Genomic DNA, 23,748 nt, shown 5'->3' on the forward strand with positions numbered 1-23,748 from the left:
GACACAGTTGGTGAGAGAACCTACCAGAGGAAGCACCCTTTTAGACCTTCTGGTTACAAACAGAAAAGGAATGGTGAGAGACGTGGTAGTCTCTCACCAACCATGAACACACCAACCATGAAATGATTGAGTTCTCTATTCTTTATGAAGTTAGGAAGAGGATCAGTAAAACTGCTACCTCGGACTTCCAGAGGGAAGACTGAGTAAAAAATCTGCTGGATGACTGGGCCCAGAAAGTGATGGTGAATGGAGCTAAACCCAGCTGGCAACCAGTCACCAGTGGTGTTTCTCAGGGGTCATGTCTGGAGCTGGCCCTATATAATATCTTTATTGACAATCTGGAAGAGAGGATTGAGTATGTTTGCAGATTACATCCTAATAGGATGAAGTTTTGATCTGCCTGAGGGTAGGAAGGCCTTACAGAGGGGTCTGTATAGGCTGGATCAATAGGCTGAGACCAATTGTATGAGATTCAGCAAAACCAAGTGCCGAGTCCTGCACTTTGGACGCAACAACCCCATGCAATGCTACAGGCTTAGCGAAAAGCAGCTGGAAGACTGCACAAAGGAAAATGATCTGAGTTGTTAATTGACAGCCAGCTGAACATGAGCCAGTAGGGTGCCCTGGTTGTTGAGAACACCAATGGCATACTGACTTGTATAAGAAATAGTGTAGTCAGCAGGGAAGTGACTGTCCTCCTTTACTCAGCACTGCTGAGGCCAAACTTCAAGTACTGTGTTTGGTTTTGTGCCTCTTGCCACAAGAAAGATATTGAGGCCTTGAAGCATATCCAAAGAAGGACAATGAAGCTAGTGAAGGGTCTGGAACACAAGTCTTATGAGGAGCAGGTGAGGGAACTGGGATTGTTTAGTCTAAAGAAGAGGAAACTCAGGGGAGACATAGCTTTCTACAACTACCTGAAAGGAGGTTGTAACAAGGTGGGGGTCAGCCTCTTTTCCCTGTTAAATAGCAGTACAGTGAGCACTAAAGGCTTTAAGTTGCACCAAGGTAGATTCATGTTGGATAACAGGAAAAAGTTTATTCTTAGAAAGAGTGGTGTGGTACTGGAATGGGCTGTCCATGGAGGTGGTAGGGTCACCATCCCTGAAGATTTTCAAAAAAAGGGTAGATCTGGCACTGAGTGACATAGTTTAGTGGGCTTGGTTTAATCAGTTCATTGTTGGACTAGGTGATCTTAGTGGTCTTTTGCAACCTTAATGATTTTGTGATTCAATACACTAGCACAGAGTCTTTTCAAAGCATATGAGCATTCTACCCTTGAAATCATACTTTCCTGAATATTTTATATTCATAGTCAGGAAAATTAAGTATCAGGGAAATAAAAACATGTTAGAGTAATGTCCCCAGAAAACCTGTGACATGCTTACAAAAATACACAGTGCTAAAGTATGCCTTATTTGGTTTTATGTGAATTTAGCTGGAATAGAACTGGAAAGATTCAATTAAAAACAACAAAAAAGGCATTTGCAATGCTTCAAGTATAAGCCACACACATTTGCTTTGATGATGCTTGCAACCCCTTTTATTCACTGCCTGAGAATATTCACTTCATTTTTTTTCAAGTTCATGAAAAAATATTGAAGGTGTGCAAAGGTCTTCTGCATAACTGCTTAAAAATGTCTTCTGAAGTGTCACTGAAATGTCTATACCAGCAGTATTTGTGTGGTCCTCTTAAAATCTCTTCAGTGTTCCAACCTCCTAATAGTAGCATTCTGGAATGCAGATGCCTGCTCGGTTACAACAGAACGATTTACACCACTTCTATCACACTCATAAGGATTTCCACCAATGACTGCTGATGTCAATACATCCTATTTTTGGACAGAGTACATGATGGCAACCCTGGAATATCTATATTACATTCACCTTTATACCTACCGCAAGGTCTCCATGCAAAGCTCTTCTAGTATTCGCATATAATCCTATGACCACTTATTGGATCCCTGCTTGACTTGGATGATTATTCTCATATGCTTTGTGGCAAAAGGTTACAAAGAACAGTGTAAGAAGACAAACTTCTGTACATCCAGCTTTTTTTCATGGATTTCCTACTTGTAAGCCAGATTGAAGGACTACAAAGATGAATATGACCCCATTTCATGTCAAAACCTACTGAGCAAATTGAGAGTTGTATATAGGGAGAACCTGAGGACACAGGAAATAAAACCTTCTCCTCAAAACAGAGCACTAGACATGTGGTCAAATGACATGAGCTTTATTTCTGATGAGAGAAAAAATCCAGATTGCTAGTGTCGAGGACAAGTCACCTGCACTGTGAGTCTTACTCAGGAAATAAATAAAGGCCTTATCGCCAGTACACATGGAATACCATTCCCAACATCTGATGCCACATAAACAACGTTTCATTTAGGCTTAGGCTGGTTGGACCCTTAGACAAACAGCATCATGAGAAGCCTCCCAGATCACAACAGTTCTCAGAAAATCACTTTTTGAGGAAACTAATCACCTGTACGCAGGACCTAAATGGTACTGAATCCCAACAAAGAAAGACACAGCAAACACTGTCCCTCTAAAGTGGCCTCCAAGATAACATTAAGAGCACAGATTGTTGTTTATTGTTCTTGTGTAAGTATCAGTCCCCAGTATAAAATCTTTCACAGTGAATATCACTCAGGTTCTACCTGATTTACACACTGAGTAGCATGGGTAACCTTTGCATTTTTTTGTATCAAAACCTAACCTGAATGAAGGTAATTACTTATAACTGTTTTCCCTTTTCCTCATTTCTTTATCAACAATATGTCATAGAATTATGTGTTACACTAAGTAAAGAATGGAATCAGTTTCTAAGAAGAAATTTTTCAACAGATAACCAAGCCTGGCTGAGAAATTAAGAAATAGGTGTCATTTACTACTCTCTAGTAAACATACATATAGCAAGTCTACACACAACAGACTGAGCTGGTATTTTCAAATCCATATTCATTATGGAGATCATAGAAAAATGTAAGTTGCTCTTCAATTATTCCTTTTCTTTTCCCCTCCTTTTGCTGCTTCACACGTTGCTTGTTTGATGGCTTTTCCTGCTGTAGGAGAAGTTCTTCCAAACCTTCCTTATGGTAGTCATTTGCTACAGACACTGGATCTGATCATTTGCTTCTTAGAATTCAAAAAAGAGTTTTGCCCAATTGGTTTTTAACAGAAGTCAGATGATGAAACTCTTTATTATATCTCTGAGAAAAATATGTTTTCATTTAATTGCCTTAAAAACCCTGGGCTCTTAAGAGACTGGAGAAGAGCAAGAATCTGAAAATCACTGCTAATGTCAGTTTCTTCTCAAGAGAAAAGTCAGTAGTGGTGCAAACTTCACACATTCACATGCATCATTCAGATGGTTTTGGACAGGACTTTGTAAAGTCTTTTCATTAGTGATGCTTATTGCTCCTTTTAATATCAACTTCTTGCCAGCTCCTAATATTGTAGGCTACTTGTTGTGAACTTACTGCCAGCTGAATGGGAAAACTGCTATACATGCTGCATACTTTGGGAGCACACTCTAATATATTGGACTGCGTCAAAAGTCATTTCAGAGTTTCAGCAATGGAAAGTACTCATGAAAAATCTGACACATTAACAGTGACAATTTACATTTCAGGATATATATATTTATATATCAGTACCAGATCAAACGATCATCAGAAATTTCACTAGTGCGAATCAAAACTATTATTAATTAATAAGGCCTGTTTAAGAAAGAAGTTCAGTACAGTCTGCTGAGTGAAATCAGATTCAGAGTACCTAAGAAATGACCCACAAGAGCATTCTCCAAGGAAAGCATTTTACTTGCCACTAAACATTAGCCTCTTCCTATCACACTACTAGCATGTAGTCTTTCACACTGCCAGTGAAGGCAATGGAAATTTACTTGCCTTGTAGACTTTGGGGTTTACTTCTTGTTCGTTTTTCAGATTTATTTACGACTTTTGCTTTGAAAACGATGTACCTTAGTCTCAATTTCCTGCTTGCTGTACGTTAAATCAAAGTTATGTTCTTGCCTTCTATGGACTTGCTCTCAGTTCAGTGTTTCAATTTCATGAATTTTGAAATACAATTCTATGCAATAATCAGAATCCATGAAGCCATCATTCTTATCACTGTCTGTCCTCAATTTTCTCCAGTGCCTTTGTTCCACATGCAGTTTCTGACTTTCAGTCAAGTGGTTCCAAGCTATTCTAACACAATTCTTAAAGAAAACTAGTGCTCCAGTTTATGAATAGGAAATAGATTTTGAACTCATTTTCCTGGATTCTCCCTAGCTGTCTACTTCATTATCATTTTAATGCTATGGATTGAGCCTTTATTCAGGGCCACAAAACATCCTAGAATCACAAGTTTTTAGCCTGAAGCCTCAATAAACACACTTGCCTGACTAAAAAAGTAAAATGACAAGTGGCCATACTTCTCTGAGTACGTCCTTATGGAGCAGAAAGAGCTCTCAGCAAACTAATGTGGTTTTTTGTTGGTGGTGGTGTTTTTTTGTTTGTTTGTTTGTTTTGTTTTGTTTTGTTTTGAACAGGGAGGAGGAATGAGAAGTTAACAGTCTGGTAGAAGTTACCACTCTGCTGATGACATCTAGTGCAAAAGACGGGAAACCTTTCTACAGACAGACATGTTTGTTTGGCTTTGGGTGGTAAGTCACTCCTGAAGTGGCAGAGGTATGCAGAGTGGTATAGCTGCCGGCCTAGGGATAGCTGGAAGTGGAAGTCTCAAGGAACAGGATCACCTGTGACTGATTTAACTTAGGGTGACATTATACATCCAAGTCCAACAGAGCATTTAAAAAGTTGAACACTCTCTACTGCAGCATTAAGTGGCCTTGTGAACTGCATGAACTGGAAGGTAATTCTCCTGGGGCACCTGAGCATAGACTAGCTTTAAGACAGAAACTGCTGATTCTTCCAGGTTTGTTGTTCTTAATGTTTACTGTTAACAGACTAACCACAAAGGCACCAGCTTGGTGATCCCATTAGCCATCACACTGCCTGTTGCTTTAGTGGAGTGGTGCTTCTAACTTTGCTGAAATTGAGTACTGTGAATGCAAATTAGTAGAAAAAAAGTCCAGAGAACAAAAGCAGAACCACATTTCTCCACACAAAAATTCGAGAGATTTAAGAAACAAAACAAAACAGTAAATCTCATTATTTCTATTAGTTTAAGTAGACATAAAATAAATAAATAAATAAATAAATAAAAGAAAAAAGAAACGCTAAACAAAGTTGCTTAGGTTTCTTAATATTATAAGTCAGAATAAAAGGAAATCCCAGCAGGTTTGAAATGGCCATTTCAAAACAGAAGTGAGAGAGTTATATCAAAAACTCCTCTATTCTTGACATGTGTACTGCAAAGCACATCCTGACATTGCTCCAAATATTATCGCTCAAAGAAGTAGTGCTTCCTCAAGGATAACTGTTTCATAAGGGAAAGCAAAGAGAATATATGACCAGAGTTAACGTTTCCTCCAGAGAGGGTGCCCTTTCATAGAAATGAACCGAAGCTCCTGAACTTCCAAGTGGGAGCTGGGGGAGCAAAATCCCCTCCAGTGTAAGAGCAGAGCAAGTCTGAGACCACGTCATGAGTCTGAATGTGTACAAGTCTATGGGACCAGTTTACATGCATCCCAAGTTTCCTGACGGGTTTGGGTGAAGTGGTTGCCAAGCCACTCTCCATCACATTTGAAAAGTTGTGGTTGGTTGGTGAAGTCTTTGGTGACTGAAAAAAGGGAAGTATCACTCCCATTTTTAAGAAAAGGAGAAAGGAGGAGCTGGGGAACTACAGGCCAGTGAATCCCATGTCTGTACCTAAGGACATCATGGAGCAGATCCTCCTGGAAGAGATGCTAAGGCACATGAGAGATGAAGAAGTGATCTGAGACATTCAGAAAGGCTTCACTGAGGGCAGATCATGCCTCACGAATCTGGTGGCCTTCTATGATGGAGTGACGGCATCGGTGAACCATAGAAGGGCAACTGACATCCTATACCTGAACTTCTGCAAGGCCTCTGACATAGTGCCGCACTGCATCCTTACTTCTAAATTGGAGAGATACAGATTTGAAGGGTGGACTGTTCAGTGGATAATGAATTGGCTGGATGGTCATTACCAGACAGTTGTTGCCAATGGCTCTACTTCAGGGTGGAGGCTGGTCATGAGCAGTGCCCCTCAGGGGTCCATCTTGGAACTGCTGCTCTTCAACATCTTTATCAGTGACTTAGACTGTGGGATTGAGTATACCCTCAGAAAGTTTGCTGATGACATCAAGCTGAGTGGTGTAGTCAGTATAATAGAAAGGAAGCCACCCAGAAAGATCTGGACAGACTTGAAAAGTGAGCCCACAAGAACCTGATGAGGTTCAATAAGGCAAAGTACAAGGTGTTGCACTTGGGTCAGGACAATCCTAGATAGGAGAACAGACTGGGAGATAACTCCTAGAAAGCAGCCCTGTTGAGAAGGACTTGGAGGTCCTGATGGATGAAAAGCTGAACATGAGCCAGCAGTGTGTTCTTGCAGCCCAGAATGCCAATGATATCATGGATTGGATCAAAAGAGGGGTAGGTAGTAGGGAGGAGGAGGTAATTATCCCCCTCTACTCTGCTCTTGTGAGGCTCTATCTAGAGTACTGTGTCCAGTAAAGGAAGGATGCAGAGCTTTTGGAGTGAGTCCAGAGGAGGGCCATGAAGGTGATCAGAGGGTTGGAGCACCACTCCTATGGTAAATGGTTGAGGGAGTCAGGCTTGTTTAGCTTGAAGAGAAGGCTTCAGGGAGAAATCATTGCGATCTTCCAATTCTTGAAAGGAACTTAGAAGCAGGAGGAGACTGACCTTTTACACAGCTAGACAGCAACAGAAGGAGAGGGAATGAATTTAAACTGAAAGAAAGTTTAGGTTAGATATTAGGAAGAAATTCTTCACTTGGAAGGTGTTAAGGCACTGGAACAGGCTGCCCAGAGAAGCTGTGGATGCCCCACCCTGGAGGCATTCAAGACCAGGCTTGATGGTTTCCTGGGCAGTCTGATCTAGTGGATGGCAACCCTGTCCATGACAAGGGGGTTGAAAGTAGACAATCTCTGAGGTCTCTTCCAACCCAAGTCATTTTATGATTCTACGAAAAGGCCATGGCTGCCTGGTGCTTAGGGTGGTACAGCCTACTGAATGGCAGATATGAATTCCAGAGCCTTGTTTTGGTCAGAAGCTTTTGTATAGTCTTAAGGATGCCATCCATCCTCAAAAGCCAGAGCACCTTGTCAGGACAAACCTGAATGGAGTGACTATTTGCAGAGATAGGTAATCTGGCCATAACTGTCTGAATGAAACACTTTCATCATTTGAGTAGGAGAACTGAAAGCCCAGCCTAAAGTCTCTATTCAGATTTTTCATTCATGATCAAGCAGACAACCACTGATATAAGTGGAAGTTTCTCTCAGTAAAGTCTTCAGAATTAAGTTCTGAAACAGCAGACAGATTTTCTTCTTCCTCTCTTTAACAATGAATCTCTTATACTATAATGTATTTCTAATATCCCAGTCATTGTCTTTATAAACAAGTCAGAAAAATAAAGTCCTCTGCCCTCATTTGCTGTCTTGTTTCTCTTCCCTGCTCAAATAAAATTTAGAAAAATAGGTAAATTCACTTCAGAGTAATCTCAGATCACCAGTTCAGGGCAGGAGCCACACAAAGTGCTTCCTTGGCATTGTGGATGGTCTGAGTCACTTGGCAGTGAACCTGACAGGTGAGTGCAATGATATGGTTGTAGGGCAGCAAGTGGGCCAGGGATGTGCAGCTTGGGTTTCATTGCTATGCATTCATCTCAAACTCCACGGACAACACATAGCTTTCTGTGGCACACAGCAAGGTACCATGAGCCATTCCCTTCACTCAATAAACTAGTTATTTTGTAAACAAATGCTTAGATTCATAATTAATCCATTCATTTGCAGGGTGTATGGAAACTGTTGAGACACAGCCTAAACCACTGATTAAGCACCTGGGGAAAAAACCAGTCAGCCCTGAGAGCATAGGTGAAGGCAATTCACCCGTGTGACCAGAAGGGGTGGAGCCTGGCTCCACCTCTCTTAGACCTCATTTAAGGGCTGACTGCCACTTATTATTATTAGCTTCAATTTCTATTATATTGTGTTATCTCCCATTCCACATCTTCTTTAGTAACTTAGTTTTCTCCCTTAGCTTGTTGTTGCTGTTTTGCTTTCAGGCCTATCTTCCTACATTTTTCTCAGTCCCCTACGCCCTTTCCCCATGGGTCCCCCCACCCTGTTAGTCACAGAACCATGTCAAGTATAAGGGTGGTCAAACACTGGAACAGGTTGCCCAGGTAACTTGTACAATATACATTCCTGGAAATATTCAAAACCAAGCTGGACAAGGCCATGGGAAACCTGCTCCAGCTGACTGAGCTGTCAACAGGAGCTGGGTTATATGATATGGGGGTCCCATCCAGCCACAGGCATTCTGCGGTAGGATTTCCAGCTGGGAACACCAGCCTCTTTGACAATATAAGTAGTAACAGATGCTAGGACTTATCACTGCTCCTATGTTTGTAATTCAGTCATCTCGTACCCCTGCTGTCTTCCATGAAAAGCTACAAAAGCATTTTGATGTTCTTCCTTTTATCATACCAAGTTATGGCAGTCATACAATACATGTTCATTAGTCCTATGGAAAAAATAATTGTTGCAGAAAGGGAATTCACAAGTCTTACTCATTTCCATGTATTCTGGAGTCAGTCCAGTGAAAGGTTCCAAGCTGTAGTCAAGATCCCACTGCTGAGGGTCCTTTGGTTGGTTGGTGTCCATTTCCTTTGGTTCAGTTCTTTCATCCTTCATCTTCCTGAAAAGCTTCTTTAATTTCCTGAGAAGCAAAGGGCAGACCAAATCTTTTTTTTTTTTTCCCAATAGGTTCTGGCCTAAATCTTTGTACTAGAACACAAAATGAATATCAAGTTGCTTTGGTGTCACACAGGCTTGGTTTGCAGCTTCTCCTAAGCTAGATATCTCTCTATATACATATCTATTGCTTGGGGAATCTTAAAGAGAAACCACTTGTATTATATTAAAAAAAATGAGGCTACAATTAATAAAAATAATGAAATATATACCTACAAAATGTCAAGTTTAAACAATACCTTAATTCTTTTAAGGACTTAATTCCCTTACAGCTACCTATCTACCTAACCAGTCTTCAAATAAACAGAGAGCATCAGATTAGAAAGGGAGATTCAGTAAGGTCAGTAGAATTTGGCCTTAGAGTGGTTTGTCATTCCTTTCACACACGCAAACAGACATTCTACCTTGGTCACTTTTTATTCAGTAAAAAAACTTATTACAAAAGTGTCACTTGAGATATATGTAGTGACATCACATCAGAACTCTGCTATAGCAGCTGTATTGGAACTCACTGAGAAGAACTGGGACTTATCTGCAAGTTTATTTCTAAACTACTGAAAACTACATAAGTTTAGCAACATCAAATTTGAGAGATTTGTTTGAATTCTTATATGAGAAAATACATGTTTCTGAAATTGCTGCCCTCTTTTCAGGGTTTACTGACAATATATAAGACAAAGTATGCAGACCTCTGTAGACCCTGAAAAACTTATTTCACCAGAAGCTAGATATTCTACGTACTTGTACGAGTGTATCATCATTCTTTACATGTTTCTCATATGAGATCTGCAAGTTCTGAATTGTCCTTCAGTTATGCCCTAGTGCATGGGTGTCCAACCTTTTGGCTTGCCTAGGCTGCACTGAGCGAAAAGGAATTGTTTTGGGCTACATATACGTAGGCAACAATGAAAGTAATGCCTCCTATTTATTTTCAGGGAAACTACAATGAGCATTGTAATTCTGATTTTTTAGCATATTCATCACCATTAGCTCTGCATTTTTGCCACTGATGAACAAGAGCCTGTATGCCATGCTTGTTAAAACCTGCACTTGTGAAGGTGACTCACAGTCCCTGTTGCCACTGCTGAAACACACCACCCACCAACTAAGTGTGCTCACATCCACTGTTCAGTCTCCATCAATGTGCAGCAAGCGTTGATGAATGTCAATGGGTGCAACTTTTTCTGCATGGGAGAATTCAGTTCTACACCTTTGCTTGCAGACACGCTTCTGTGTCAGATATTAGTTTGTCAGACTGACCTTCTGCTGACATCTGTCACAAAGCACCAAAATATAATAGAATATTGGTGGGAAAGTTCAGCATCTGCTGCCACACCACTACGGTCTGCCTATGAAACTGTGGGCCAATACAGCAAAATGGGAGGTCTTATTTTCAGAGCAGCCCTCATAAGATATGTGATATAGTTGATACATATAAGTAAACTTATTATAACTATTTATATTTTTATTAAAACATGAAAAAGAGAGCAATAAAGCCACAACGCTAGTGGGATGTTTGACCTTGTTTTTTGTGAAACTAATACATCGATATGAAGTGGCTGCAACTCATAGTGAGTTCTCAAATTGTTTGTGATTTTTGATGAAATTTTACACTTCCTCTGCTTTTAGTTGTTCACAAATATACATACTGCTAAAAAGGAAAGACAAAGTGTGAGTTTGAATTGAGGGATATTTTTCTCTGGTAAGATAGTTCTTATAGAAGGCTAGTAAATTTGAGACATGATCAAATTTTTGAGTTGAATGGCTGATTGCAACTATACATTCCATTTGAAAATTCTCAGGTAACATGTCAACTGAAAATAGATTTGCAAATACTTAAAAAAAATATTTCAGCAATCTTGAAACCTGTTCTTAAATTAATGTATCAGAATGGAAAGGCTGCTTATTTTTCACTGTTCATAGTACTATGTTTACGTAATATATCAAAATACATAAAATTCTTTGCCATGACTTGGGTTACCACCACACTGCACTCTTTCCATGTCCTGGTTTCAGCCCAGACAGCATTAATAGGACACTGATGTTTGGTTGTTACTGAGAGATGGGAGCATGCATGGGCTGGGCCGGGCTGGACTGGACTGCTTGGCAGAGAAGAGCAGCTGCCTTTAAAGCACAGGGCTGGGGCTGCTGGTGGCCTGCAAAACAGTTTGCTAAAAGTTAGGTAAACGCAGGTCAGTTATGTTTCTCACATCCCATACATCAGATGAGTTGGCATCTTAATTTCTCCTTTTGATCACATTTTACAACAGCATCAGCCATTTTAGACTCAGTTGCCAAGAGCAGCTGCTTCAGATCCAGCCCAGTAAGAACTGGAGCAACAGATCACAAAGTACAAGGAGGTTTCCTTTGCTGGGGAAATACTGAGAAAGAGAAGCAAACCTACAGCAACTGGCAGCTTTTGTGAGAGAGGCTGACACGGCATGGCCATTGCCAGGGCATACAGAGGCCAAACCCATGCCCCCAGAGGACAGTAAGGTGGTCAGTAGCTGGAGTACTATCTCAGATAGCACTACACTGAGATTCTGCCAGCTGCAGAAGTGAAGGGTGCTCATTCCAACTGACCCTTGAGGTATAATTTGTTGCTAAGACTGCAGCTCTGGCACAGGGATATGCACCATTCACAGAACCACCCTAGACATGACCAGTGCCTCCACCCAAACTGAGCTGTTGAAGGCAGAAGCAGCTGTGCAGACTCTGATCTATGGGAAGTGCCTGGGCCTTGCTCCTGGAGCAGAGGTGGGTGGTAAACTCACCTGCATAAGATATGCCCATGTAGAGGACCTCCTGCAACAGGTGACTGTGCTTTAGAAGACAGACAGAAGGCTACGTACTATCTGGGAGGCAGAAATGGAGATAGACAGCTGGACTCACATGCAACCTGCATTGAATCCACAGTCTGGAGCCAAACAGCCTCAGATTCCTTCAGAGACATATCCAGTAAGAGGGGAAGCCAACAGTGGTGAGAAATGGCAAACTGCCAGGACAAAGACTAACATGACGAAGAAGCCTGCTTCAAAGCCTGAGAAGCTTTTGCGAACCAGGAAACAGAGGGGAAAGAAACTGTAATAAGTCCTCAAAACTGAGTAAGGCAGCCAGACCAGCTCCCACTTGCACAGCATCTACTGCAACTAAGTGACAGGTGAGAGTGGTGGGTGATTCTCTTCTTAGAGGTACAGAGGCACTCATCTGTTACCATGGCCCACTATCTAGAGAGGTCTGCTGCTGGCCAGGGCCCTGCATCAAGGATGTGACAGAGAGGTTGTCTGACCTTGTACATCCCACTGACTACCACCTGTTGCTGCTGTTTCACATAGGAACCACTGACATAGCTGTGAGTAACTTGAAGAATACAAAGAGGGACTACAAGGAGCTGGGAGCAGCATTAAAGTACTCAGGAGCATGGGTAGTCTTTTCATGAAACCTCCCATTTAAAGGGATGGGGAGGGAAAGGGTTGAAAGAATTGAGAAAATCAATAAACGGTTAAAGGAGTGGTGTCATGAACAGGGCTTTGACTACTTAGATCACGAGACTAGCTTTGATAAACTTCGTATTCTGAGAGAGGATGGGGTTCATCTTTCAGAGAAGGGGCAAAAAGCTTTCCAATTTAGTCAGGAGGGCTTTAAACTAGAGTTGCTGAGGGAGGGTATCCTCAACCCATCCTACTTTGAGACTGATGACAGTAATGGATGCCCTAGGACTGGAGTTGGATCACAGGCCAGGAAGACAGTGACTAACATGCAGGATAAAGGAACTTCAATTGGTAAAACAGCCTCAATGAGAGAGCACTTTAAATTCCTGTACACTAATGCACAGAGCATGAGGAACAAGCAAGAAGAGTTATAGATGTGCACATACCTACAGGGCTATGATGTCATTGGCATTACTGTGGTGAAGTGGGATAGCTCTCACAACTGGAATGTAGGAATAGACGGGTATAAACTCTTTAGGAAAGACAGGCAGGGAGGGAAGGGAAGGAGAGGGTGTTACCCTCTACATCAACAACCAGTTGGAGTCCATGGAGCTCCACCTGGGGATGGATGAGGAGCTGATAGAGAGCTTATGGGGAAGAGAGTAGGGGAAGGAGACATCGCAGTGGGAGTCTGCTACAAGCCGTCTGATCAAGAAGGTCAAGTGGATGAGGCCCCTGTTCAGGCAGAAATATTGACCCAGGACTGTAATACTTCATGTATTTTACCTTGGAGGGTGAACTTGCTTGTTCTGGTACCAGTTAAACATGTATTTTACTCCCCCTGTGATCTGTGACCCACATGACCACCAGCAGGAGGAACATCACTGAACTCTGATATGCTTCAGTGTCATTGAAGAATCATCATAACATTCTGCACTTCAGTGGTACCTGGTGGTGGATTTTCTTGAAAAAACTGGACATTCTGGAAACATCTATTGAATTAATCCTGCAACATCTACAGTCTTGTGACAACTATGAACCTGTGTGTGATCCTGCAACAACTACAAAACTTGCACACACAAGCGAATCAATTTACACACTTCTGTACATTCTGCTCTTCTTTCTGTATATGACTATTGGCCTACCTGTGAATATTTCGCCTGGTATCTCCAAGAACCTGTCAAAAGCAGTTTCACTTGTTTGTGAACATAATGATATCTTTAAATGAAGTAGTAAACAAAGTTGTCATTTAGTAATAATCAAGAGCTATTTTAGTGTCTGATTTCTGCATGCCAAGCAGACCCCTAAGTAAGAAAGAGATAGATTTCCCCTTCCAGGATCAGTCTCAGAAGATTTGTGCTCAAGAGGCACTAGAAAGAAAGTCTCACGGTACCACTAGTAGGCATCCAAATCTGTTTTCTTCCTGGATTTTAGATGACACTCTTGGCACACAAATGGGGCACTCACGACTGAGGCCTCATGGACTGAAGGACTGGAAGGGGACCTCTGTTAAGCATGCACACCGAGTGATTACTGAGGAGCTCCCCCTTATCCTGGCTCTGTTGAGCCTGGCTGCAGGTTCCCTGGAATATGGTAGAACACTCCTTTTTTGTAATTGCCTCCTGTAAAGTGTGACAGAAATCTGTATCATGTACAGAGAGGAAGGGTAAAGAGAAATCCCTGAATAAGTACCCCACATGCCAATAGGGAGACATCCCGAGTGTGGCAGGACAGGTTTCACGTTTGCCTGAAGTAAAATAGTGAAGGGGTGCTTGAGAGAAGCCCCTCAAGAGAAACAGAGTGCTATTCCCTGATAAGGGGGGTGCTTGACATAAGTACCTCCCAGGGTCTACATCTTCCCGAAAGTAACGTGGTGAGGGGGTGCTTAAAAGATTCAAGATCCCCAAGAGAAACTGAAGCACTTCATTTATTGGTCATTTTTTGATAACTGTGTTGCATTATGGTAGCTAGCATTGTGATTTTGTATATGAGCATGGGTATGTAAGTATTATTGTAACGGCACCAACCTTTTCAGTTCTGTCACTCCGTGGTGTGTGTATATGGTGGATCTGCAGAGTCTGTTAAGATTTGCTTTTTACTTTTGTAGCTGCAGCAGTGCGTGTGTGTGTTACAGTGTGTGAAGGTAATTCACACATTCCAGACATGGTGGAGTTGGTTGTGGAAATCGCAGAGGAAACTTGTTGCAAATTGTAATGATGGATTGAAGAAATTATTAAAATTATTTGTGGAAACCTGAAAACAAAGTATAGTTCCCATCTTGCTATATCTTGCTAGGGGATATTGGTTATGGCTTCTCCTTGAAGCAATTTGGTCTACAGTTGTGCCTTGAGCGAGCTGGTGGACTCCATTACCTAGCAATCTGAGGTGGGACAACTGTCCAGTATAAAGCGTATTTTGATCACTGTGTATTTAGGTTGTTGTGATCGGTTGCAGTTTGCCAAAACAGATGAGTAATGTGAGGAGAAACCCCAGCACCGCCTCCCTGCGGCTTGCGAACAGAACGCTCACAGGGAGAAAGAGCCTGGGCCAGAGAAACTTGCAAACTACTGTTGTAAAACAGTGTTACCTGAGGGATGGAGAGGAATACACTGTAAGTGAGAACGTCCTTATCTACACAGATCTAGAAAACCCAATATACCAGCATTAGAGCCGGAAGCCTCCAGGGCTGGAGATGAAACTGAAATTTGGTAGACACTATTGGTTTTTGTATTTACTAGGGGCACCAAAGCCCTTAACTGGTCGAGATTGGTTGGAGTGAAAAATAAAATTATAAAATGGGGTCTTTCCTAGGCAGGAGAGGTGCCTGGAAGATCAAAGAGAGCTGAGCCAGTTTGTAATAATGAAAGTGTGGGAAGAAAAAAAGAGGCTTGAGAAAGGCATAGGCAGAGGAAGGCATAGGCAGAGGAAGGCACAGGAGGGAACAGAGAGGAAACTCACAAAGCAAAGAAACGAGAAGGATAGAGACAGGAAATGATTAGCATTGGCCATATAGCAGGGAACTGAAAAGAGGATGAGGAAAAAGAAACAAACAAAACAGTGTATACAGAGGTATAACATAAATGCTGGAACCAAGAAGAGAGAATATAAGGCTAGAGATCTCAGTACTGAAACCTGATCAGTGTAGACAATGTTTGAAGTTTGAACATTGGCAATGGGATTGCTCACGAAGAAACTACAGCAGAGATCCAGAAGATCAGAGCCAGACCTCTCTAATGCCATGGATATAACGGCAATAAATACAAAAAGAAGGGGACAGGCGGGTGAGACCCCAGCCAAACCCCTGATTACAATAAGGCTGGCAATGAAGACATGAATTTTTTTATAGATACAGATGCAATATATTTAGTTATAAATAAATGTAAGGGACAAATAGCGATCAAACATCAATAATCGGTGCCACTGGGAAAGCTGAAGTGCAGCCATTCTTCCAACCATTACGACTGGAAAAATGTATACATTTCAATTTCTATATGTACCTGATTATCCGATGCCATTACTGGGGAGAGATAACTTAAACAAACTTCAGGCCCAAATTATGTTTGGTACAAGGACAAGTCCAAATGTATACTCCAGAAAATAAAATTCTAGAGGCTCAAGTTCTTACATTACAGAAATCATTCTCTCCTGACCAGACAGTACCAGAGGACTTGGAAAAGGCCATAATACTGTGTATCAAAGCATCAGAGACACCTGGACAATCGAGACAAGCTGAACCAGCAACAGTAACTCCAGCTGAAGATGGGAGCAGCACCAGTAAGACAAAAATATTCTTTGGAACTATAGATGCTAGAGCCTTTGGTATTTTAGCTTGCTAGCTGCTGTATGAAGTCTTAAAAGGAGAAATGGAAAACCTGGTGTGGCTTCCGGAATGTGGTAGTCCTTCAGAGACCTCAAGTTGGAAAGCCCCGGGTTTAAAAGCTGTTCCAACTATGATCTTACTTATAGAGGAGGACAGAAAAATGACTTTGGGAAATAAAATAACATTGTATATCCCCCATATGGTTACTGCAGTACTGAATCAGTACTGTAAAATCAGTAGGGAGTGCTTCAGTAGGATAATAAACACACTGTAAAAGGATAGCACAAATGACAGATAAGTATTTTTGAAAAACGGATAAATACTGGGTGTCAGCTAAAGAAGAAGGATAATTATGTAGAGATTGAGCTTGGAAGGTATTACAAAGATGGACCACAACCTGTACCCTAGGAACAGTAATGCCAAAGGTGATAGTAACAGATCAGTTAACTGCAATAATACAGGACCAAATACCCTCAAAAGTTAAGAGAGAAGCATTCAATCCATTAGTAGAAAGGCCTAATAGTTTTCACTCATTCATTAGGTGGTTAATTCCCTCTTTAGGAGTTGCAGAATTGGAAAAGGTTATAGTAAACATCTCAGCAGTTATGGAACACCTCAAAACTGAAACATTAGATGCCATTATTGCCTTTAAGAAGTCCAAAGCTTAGCCAGGGTAGTAATACAAAATAGAATGGCTTTACATATGTTGTTAGCTGCACAAGGTGGAGTTTGTGCAGTAGTAAATGCTAGTTGTTGTGCTTATGTAGATCAGAGTGGTAGAATAGAGACAGACATATATTAGATCGAACACCAAACTGAAATACTGCATAAAGTAAACCAGGATCATATAAGCTGGAATTTAACTGGCATTTTAACCAAAATGACTTGCTAGCTTCCCAAATTGGATTGGTTAAAGAAGTTATTCTTGGGGACAGAGTGTTTAATCGCTATATGTATCTTTGCTTGTTGCATGATTCAATGTGGGAAATGTATCTCTAAATATGAAAGGTCAAGGATATTGAGGATTAGGATATAGAAATCCTAAAAGATATCCTTAAAAAGAAAACGAGGGATTGATACAGGTTGATTTGTTTAGCAAAAGGGATTATTTTAAGAACCAATAGATTAGTTTAACAAAATAAATCCATAAATGATAGTTTAAAAACTTTCCATTTCAGCTTTAGTGGGTGAATAGTCCTTTTTACCTCAATAATTTTGCACTGGGAACATAATAGAATACTTTAATCTTTTGCCTCAAAACATGCAGGGACATTTTCCTCAGGTTCCACATACATTGTTTTTAAAAAGTGGCACACTATGGCCTAATAAGCAGTGGAAATCTACCAAACTAGGTAAAAGTGATGGAAGTGGGTCAAATGGTGACGGTGACAAAATGGAAGAAGTAAGTGGGCATTCAACCACACTAGATACCACTGAGTATGTTCAAAGGGACATTAGCATGTCCTTGAAAAAGAATGAATATGTATGCCAATGTACTGTATGTGAATATCTTAACTGTTCAAATGTAGAACCTGATCTCTGAGAGGGTACACTTGCTTGTCAGGTCACCCAGTATGTACTGTGAGGAATAAAGGAATGCCACTTTCTAACACCACATTGGAGTTAGATAGTTTTCTTCTTGAATTTCGGATGACACTCCTTGTAACAGATAAGCATCCTGTTATGCAAGGTAATCAACATTTGTAGAGCACAGAAAATCACAACAGGAAAACAGTCCATTCATGAGGAGCCTCACACACTTTGGAGACAAAGACAAAATGAGGAAATGAGAGAAGAAATCAATGCTCCTAACTGAGCTACAAGCACATGGCTCACTTACAGAATGCCTAATTAAAAAAAAAAAAAAGAAAAAAACAACAACAAAAAAACCCACGTTTCCATAGTGCATGTCCACCAAAGGTTTCTGGAAAGATGGGAACCGAGTATGAACTTACCTATTTCTCAAGACTCTTAGCCAGTAAATGCTCTTGGGCACTGCAAAGACCACCTGCGACAGTCACCTAGAACCTTAGCTGAAGCATTGTATGATAATTCCTTATGGAGAAGAGGTGCAAATGGGGTCTCTGCATGAATTTAAATGAAAGAAAAGACAGAAAATCCCCAGAATCCAGATACTACAGATGAATGTCTATTTCTATCAGATGGTTTTAAAGTTATTCTTTCCATTAATACTTTTTCTTTTGTAGAAAGCTAGTAAACTTTGGAGGGAGAAAACTAGATAGGAATTAAGTACATGGAGCATCTATACTTAGAGAAGAGGAAGAAAGTTCAGTGACTCAGATTCTCCTGTTTGCCGCTTTGGGGAATGAGCACTGAGAACGTGATCTTTTCTTCAGTCATATTCCTGCAGTATGCTCACATAATGAAAGAACTTCTCATACTAATGCGCAGAGGATACAAGAAGAAAGCAATGAGAGAATTGACGTACTTGAATTTCACATTCTCATCTACAAAATTAAGTCATTCTTTGCTGGTCCATTCAAACCTCCTGAATTCTATGGGAGCTTCAGCTGTGTTTGCTAACAATTAAAAAAAAAAAAGGAAACAAGTTACCCCATTAATTAAGAGTAATTTTTGCTGAAATGCAACATACAACATGGAAGCTATGGTGTGGCTTTAAATTGATTTCATTATCTCTCGGTATTCTCATCCAGCATAGTTAAGAGCTTTCTGAAATAAGTGACAGAGACTAATAAAAGGCCAAAATTGCTGTTTCATTGAAATCAATGGGAATTTTGTGATTGACTTCAGTAGGGCCAGGATTTCACCTAGAGATTATATCATCAAGGTCAAAAACAGAGAGTAATAAAATGGATTTATTTATTTTTTTAATTTTATCTTCTGGTTTGTTGGGGTTTTATTTTGCGTTTGTATTTTATTTATTTATTTTCCCCAGCAAGTTCAGAAATTCAGAACAGAAGAAAAGTACTTTAGGTTAAGGTTCTCCAGACCTGCAGCCTTTTCTGGTCAATTTCCATGGAAACAGAAAAAGAATTATGGTATGTGACAAATTTGAGTGAACCAGTGAATAGTAATGTCTGCTGAACTTCTGAATTCCAGCCCCAATAATTCTAATACTGTTACGTTAATCTAACTATTTTGGTATTCTTCAATGCAGAAATGGGAAAAGAAATTGCAGAAAGGTTTAGAACACCAGCAAGACACGTCTTTCATAGCTATGGGGCAATTTCTCCAGAAACATAACAAGAAAAGGCAAGTGTGTGTTCCAGTGACCCTGAGCAATGCAGAACCGCTATCTGAAGTTTAATTCCATAGCTTTTCAGTCAGCACTGATAAGCCATAAGGAACACTTCAAATGATGGTTCCTAACCGCTTGAGCATTTGATGTGCTAGAGACATAATGGATGGCTGCTGCGAATAAACTCAGTCTATAGTCTGCCTAGCTGTATTTTTTTTTTTTTTTTTTTTTAGTGAAAGAGGTAGAAAATGGGAGTAAGGTTTGTAAGGTTTTGTGATCTTCTGCAAATCAATTAAACTGTGCTGGGTTTTATAACAAGTAAAATATGAAGATTTTATGGAAATAACTCCAGAAATCTTCAGATTTTGATAAAAAGGAAAACCTTTTTGATCTGGGCCATTATATAATTTATCAGAGAGATAATTCCATGTTATAGACATTTAGAGGACAGTTCCAGATTCTGAAGAATAAATCACCACTTATGATATCCCTTCCACCTCTCCATATTAGTAAGGCTGATTGCAACACTTACACTCTGACCTCAGTGAAAATGCAGGGAGGCAATGGAAGAATTAATCTTATTTAAAGTGTCTCAGAGTCACTTCTGAACAGACACTAAGTAAGGGATAAAAATCACAGGTGCTAAAACTGGAGATAGAAAAGAGTGATCCATCTTTCTGCTACAGGACTATTTGTTCCAGTGCACTGCCCAAGTGAAAGTAGACACTGGGAAATAGAAAAAGAATCCAATTATGACATCGATACCTTGGGAAGAAAACAAAAACATAAAACCCTTAATGGTAGATGAAGAATTGTCTAACATAAGAGGTGTGGTTAGACAGGAAGCTCATGATCAAGAAGAGGTAGCAGAGCAGAAATAAACAGAATATATTAGGAAAGCACGCAAGAAACCCAGAGGCTAGAGAGTGGTTTGTGTTTATCTACACGTCTGTTACATCTGCTAACAGAAACAGGTATAGATAGAACACGTTACATGTAAGAAACAGACATGCTAGAAACTATGTTTGCACAAGACAGATGCATGTCTGGAGTCCCTACTGGTCTGTATTCATATGTGCCCAGAATCTTTGTGGCCAGCCCTCTCAAAATCTGCCTGATCCATACTGAAAGTGTGTCTCTGAGTGCACCTTCAGCAACTTTACTGATGACACTAAGCTGAGCAGTGTGGTTGAGATGTATACAAACTGGGGAGAAAAAATCCTTGAGAGAGCGCTGCTGAGGACTTCGGAGTCTTGGCTGATGAAAAAATTAACACAAACCAGCAGCGTGCACTTGCAGCCCAGAAGGCCAATGATATCCTGGGTTCCATCAGAAGAGGAGTAGCCAGCAGGGCAAGGGAAGTGATTGTCCCCCTCTATTCAGCCCTCATGAGGCCCCAGCTGGAGTACTGTGTTTAAGTCTGGAGTCTCCAACACAGGAAGGATGTAGAGCTTTTGGAGAGGTTCCAAGAAGGGCAACAAAGAGGATCCAAAGACTAGAGCACCTCTCCTACAAAGATAGGCTGAAGGAACTGGTCTTGTTCAGCTGGGAGAAGAAAAGGCTGAAGGGAGAGTTCATTTTAGCCTTCCAATGTTTAAAGGGAGTTTATAAATGTGAGGGAAATCAACTTTTTACATGGGTAGATAGCGATAGAACAAGGGGAAATTGTTTTAAACTAAAGGGAGACTTAGATTAGATGTCAGGGGGAAGGTTTTCACTGAGAGAGTGGTGAGGTGATGGAACAGGTTGCCCAGGGAGGTTGTGGATGCCCCGTCTCTGGAGGTGTTTAAGGCCAGGTTGGATGGGGCCCTGGGCAGCCCGATCTAGGACTCAATCTGGCAGTTCGTGAAGGTGATAAGGTCCCTTCCAACCCAAGCCATTCTATGATTCTATGACAGATGAGACGGAACAAAGTAGCTTTAGGGACCTGGCCTAAACCAGTAGAGTGGTCCACGAAGAAATAAATTGTTGATTTAATTAGCTCAATTGCTTATTAAAGCACAGTGCTCCCCCTGTTGTAAATAGTGCTGGTGATAAGATATATAGATACCCTCTTGATTTGCATGAGAAAACAGAGCAGCAAAGAAAACCAGATGTGTTTATTTCATGATGACAAGGTACTATTGTGACTGAAATGAAGTATTTATCTGGGAAGGAGAGGATGAGAGTATGATTGTTTTTAAACTCTTATTCAGTCTTAAAAAATGAGGTCACTATAGGTTGATGGCAGCAGTGTGAGAAAGCAGAAAGCAGAGAAAAATGGGATGAAATTGCCCTAAGAGATGTAGACAGGGAACTGAGAAACAGTTTGACAGTAGTATTCTGTTTTGACTCTGCTTTCATGAATCAAAGATAATAAATACAGTATTTTTAACATCATAAAATTCTCATTAGAAAAGTCCAGTTACAGTAAGTTTTTGGAAGGTGGGGAAAAAAATATCACACCAGATTTACACTGAGGAAGTTTTAAGCCTTCAGCATGTCAGATATTTGGGGAACAACTTGCCACCCTTTTCTCAAAATAAACCACAAACTCAATGAGATGTAAACAAAAAACAGGCCTCCCTTGTGAACTTTGATGCAAGAATAATTAAACTATCCATAATCCATACTTGATTTGTTTGGGAAGTTTTTCTCTACATTTAAATTACTGTTAAAATACCTTGCCAGGAAAGGGCAAGGTATTTTAACTGTATAAAGGGCTCATTTTTTAAATAGTTCATAACTCAAGGCATCACTCATTTTGGTTCCTTGTTAGTGTCATCATGGCCTTCAGTAATGATGTGATTCAAAAACTATGTAAACTAGTGAAAATACTCTAACTTCAGTGGGGCTAAGGCATGCACCTAAGCCAGACTAATACAATTAACAGAGCACTGCCACCAACAGGGATGATTCACTTAACAGAAACAAAACCTCCTAAGAGGCAGGAGCAGGATGTTCTCAGTGGATTTTTCTACCTGAAGATCTCCTTGGCACTGTAGACACACAAAGAGAGATATGTGCTCTATTATGTCTGGAGCACAGGACACTATGCAGAGAGCACCCTGTGTCAGTCAGCTGCAGAACAGCGCAGCAACATCTCCCCTATTCTCTACCTCCTCTGTCATTCACAGGGACATAGAGGCAAATTAGAAATGTATGAACTTCATATGCAAACCTTTAAAACAGTTATAGATCAAGTAATATATTTTAACACCTTTGGGAACTATTGCTTTTCTCCAGACCATTTCTCCTCTACCTTATACTAATTTGTATTCAGTGCTGCTACCCCGAAAGCTTCTCTAAAAACTCCCAAGTGATCTATCACGCCTTCCCTGTTTTCCCAGGTTTCTAAAATTAATTTAGATCAATTTTTTAGTATATTCAATCATTTTCTTTCAGACATTTACTGCTGATATAGCCAATCATTCAACATAAAATACAGCCATTCTATCACAACCAAATATATCATTTATCATCACATTCAATTAGAACCCACTGAAGTCAGTGGTAAAACACCCATTCAGCTGAATAAAGATCAAGCCTGTAATTTACTGTGTCATAGGAATAAAGTGTGGAAACAGATAAGGCTGGGTTACATACGGGATTCCAATTTCAAACAGATTGTTTTGAATCAATTGTTTTCCAAGCATAATGATGCTCAGCTGAATACAGAGTTCCATCAAACAGCCTCCTGGAGCACACTGTAATTAAACAAAAATGTAGAGTGTGAAGGAAATAAGACAATTAATTTAAAAGTATCCACTTAGAAGAGTTCATATGAGCCCCTCCACACCTGCACAAATTTGTGCCAAAGTACAGAACTCATTCATCAACGCAATTCCATCCTTAACAAGGTATTTTAACTCTACTCATAAAACCACACTACAGAAAATATACAAAACAGTGAAACAGTTGTGCCCCTGAGTTATATATTTGCTTTTCATATATTTACTGTATAATCAATGTAATAACCATAATGCAGTATCACCAATACTCTTCCAACCTGATGTCACCCAAGGGAAGAGAAAATCTTCAATCTTTCAAAGGCTTATGCAGTAAAACCTTGGGTAAGTCTGTTGCTTTTCAAGGGGATACTCACAGCAGTTTTAAAGGAATGTTGGGGGAAAAAAGTTTACAGATTTGCACCAAGTGGCTGTAGTTTTAGGCTATTAAAGTCACCAGGTTTCCAGTAATTTATAGAATAAGAACCCAGGCTAGTACTTCAGTTCTGCCACAGGCTTCCACAGGGTTTTCATCAAATCATGAATGTTTACATCTCAGTGGCTGTCTGTAAAGCAGATAAATTGTGAAGCTTCACCTAAGAAGGACTGTCAAAACTTCAGAAAGAGAGAAC

At 40.4% G+C, this 23,748-nt stretch overlaps 1 protein-coding gene across 1 annotated transcript in view; it reads right to left on the reverse strand.

Moving 5' to 3' along the window:
* The window catches only part of ANO2 (anoctamin 2), a 203,288-nt gene that overhangs the window by 17,339 nt on the left and 162,201 nt on the right, over positions 1-23,748 (reverse strand). Inside the window, exons 19-20 of the mRNA XM_046909597.1 lie at positions 22,995-23,095; positions 8,755-8,903 (exon numbers count right to left, since the gene is read on the reverse strand). Of these exons, the coding sequence (XP_046765553.1) occupies positions 8,755-8,903; positions 22,995-23,095 (250 nt within the window). The remainder of the gene's footprint in view (positions 1-8,754; positions 8,904-22,994; positions 23,096-23,748) is intronic.

Source organism: Gallus gallus, chromosome 1 (genome assembly GCF_016699485.2).
Source record: "Gallus gallus isolate bGalGal1 chromosome 1, bGalGal1.mat.broiler.GRCg7b, whole genome shotgun sequence".
NCBI classification, from domain to species: Eukaryota; Metazoa; Chordata; class Aves; order Galliformes; family Phasianidae; genus Gallus; species Gallus gallus.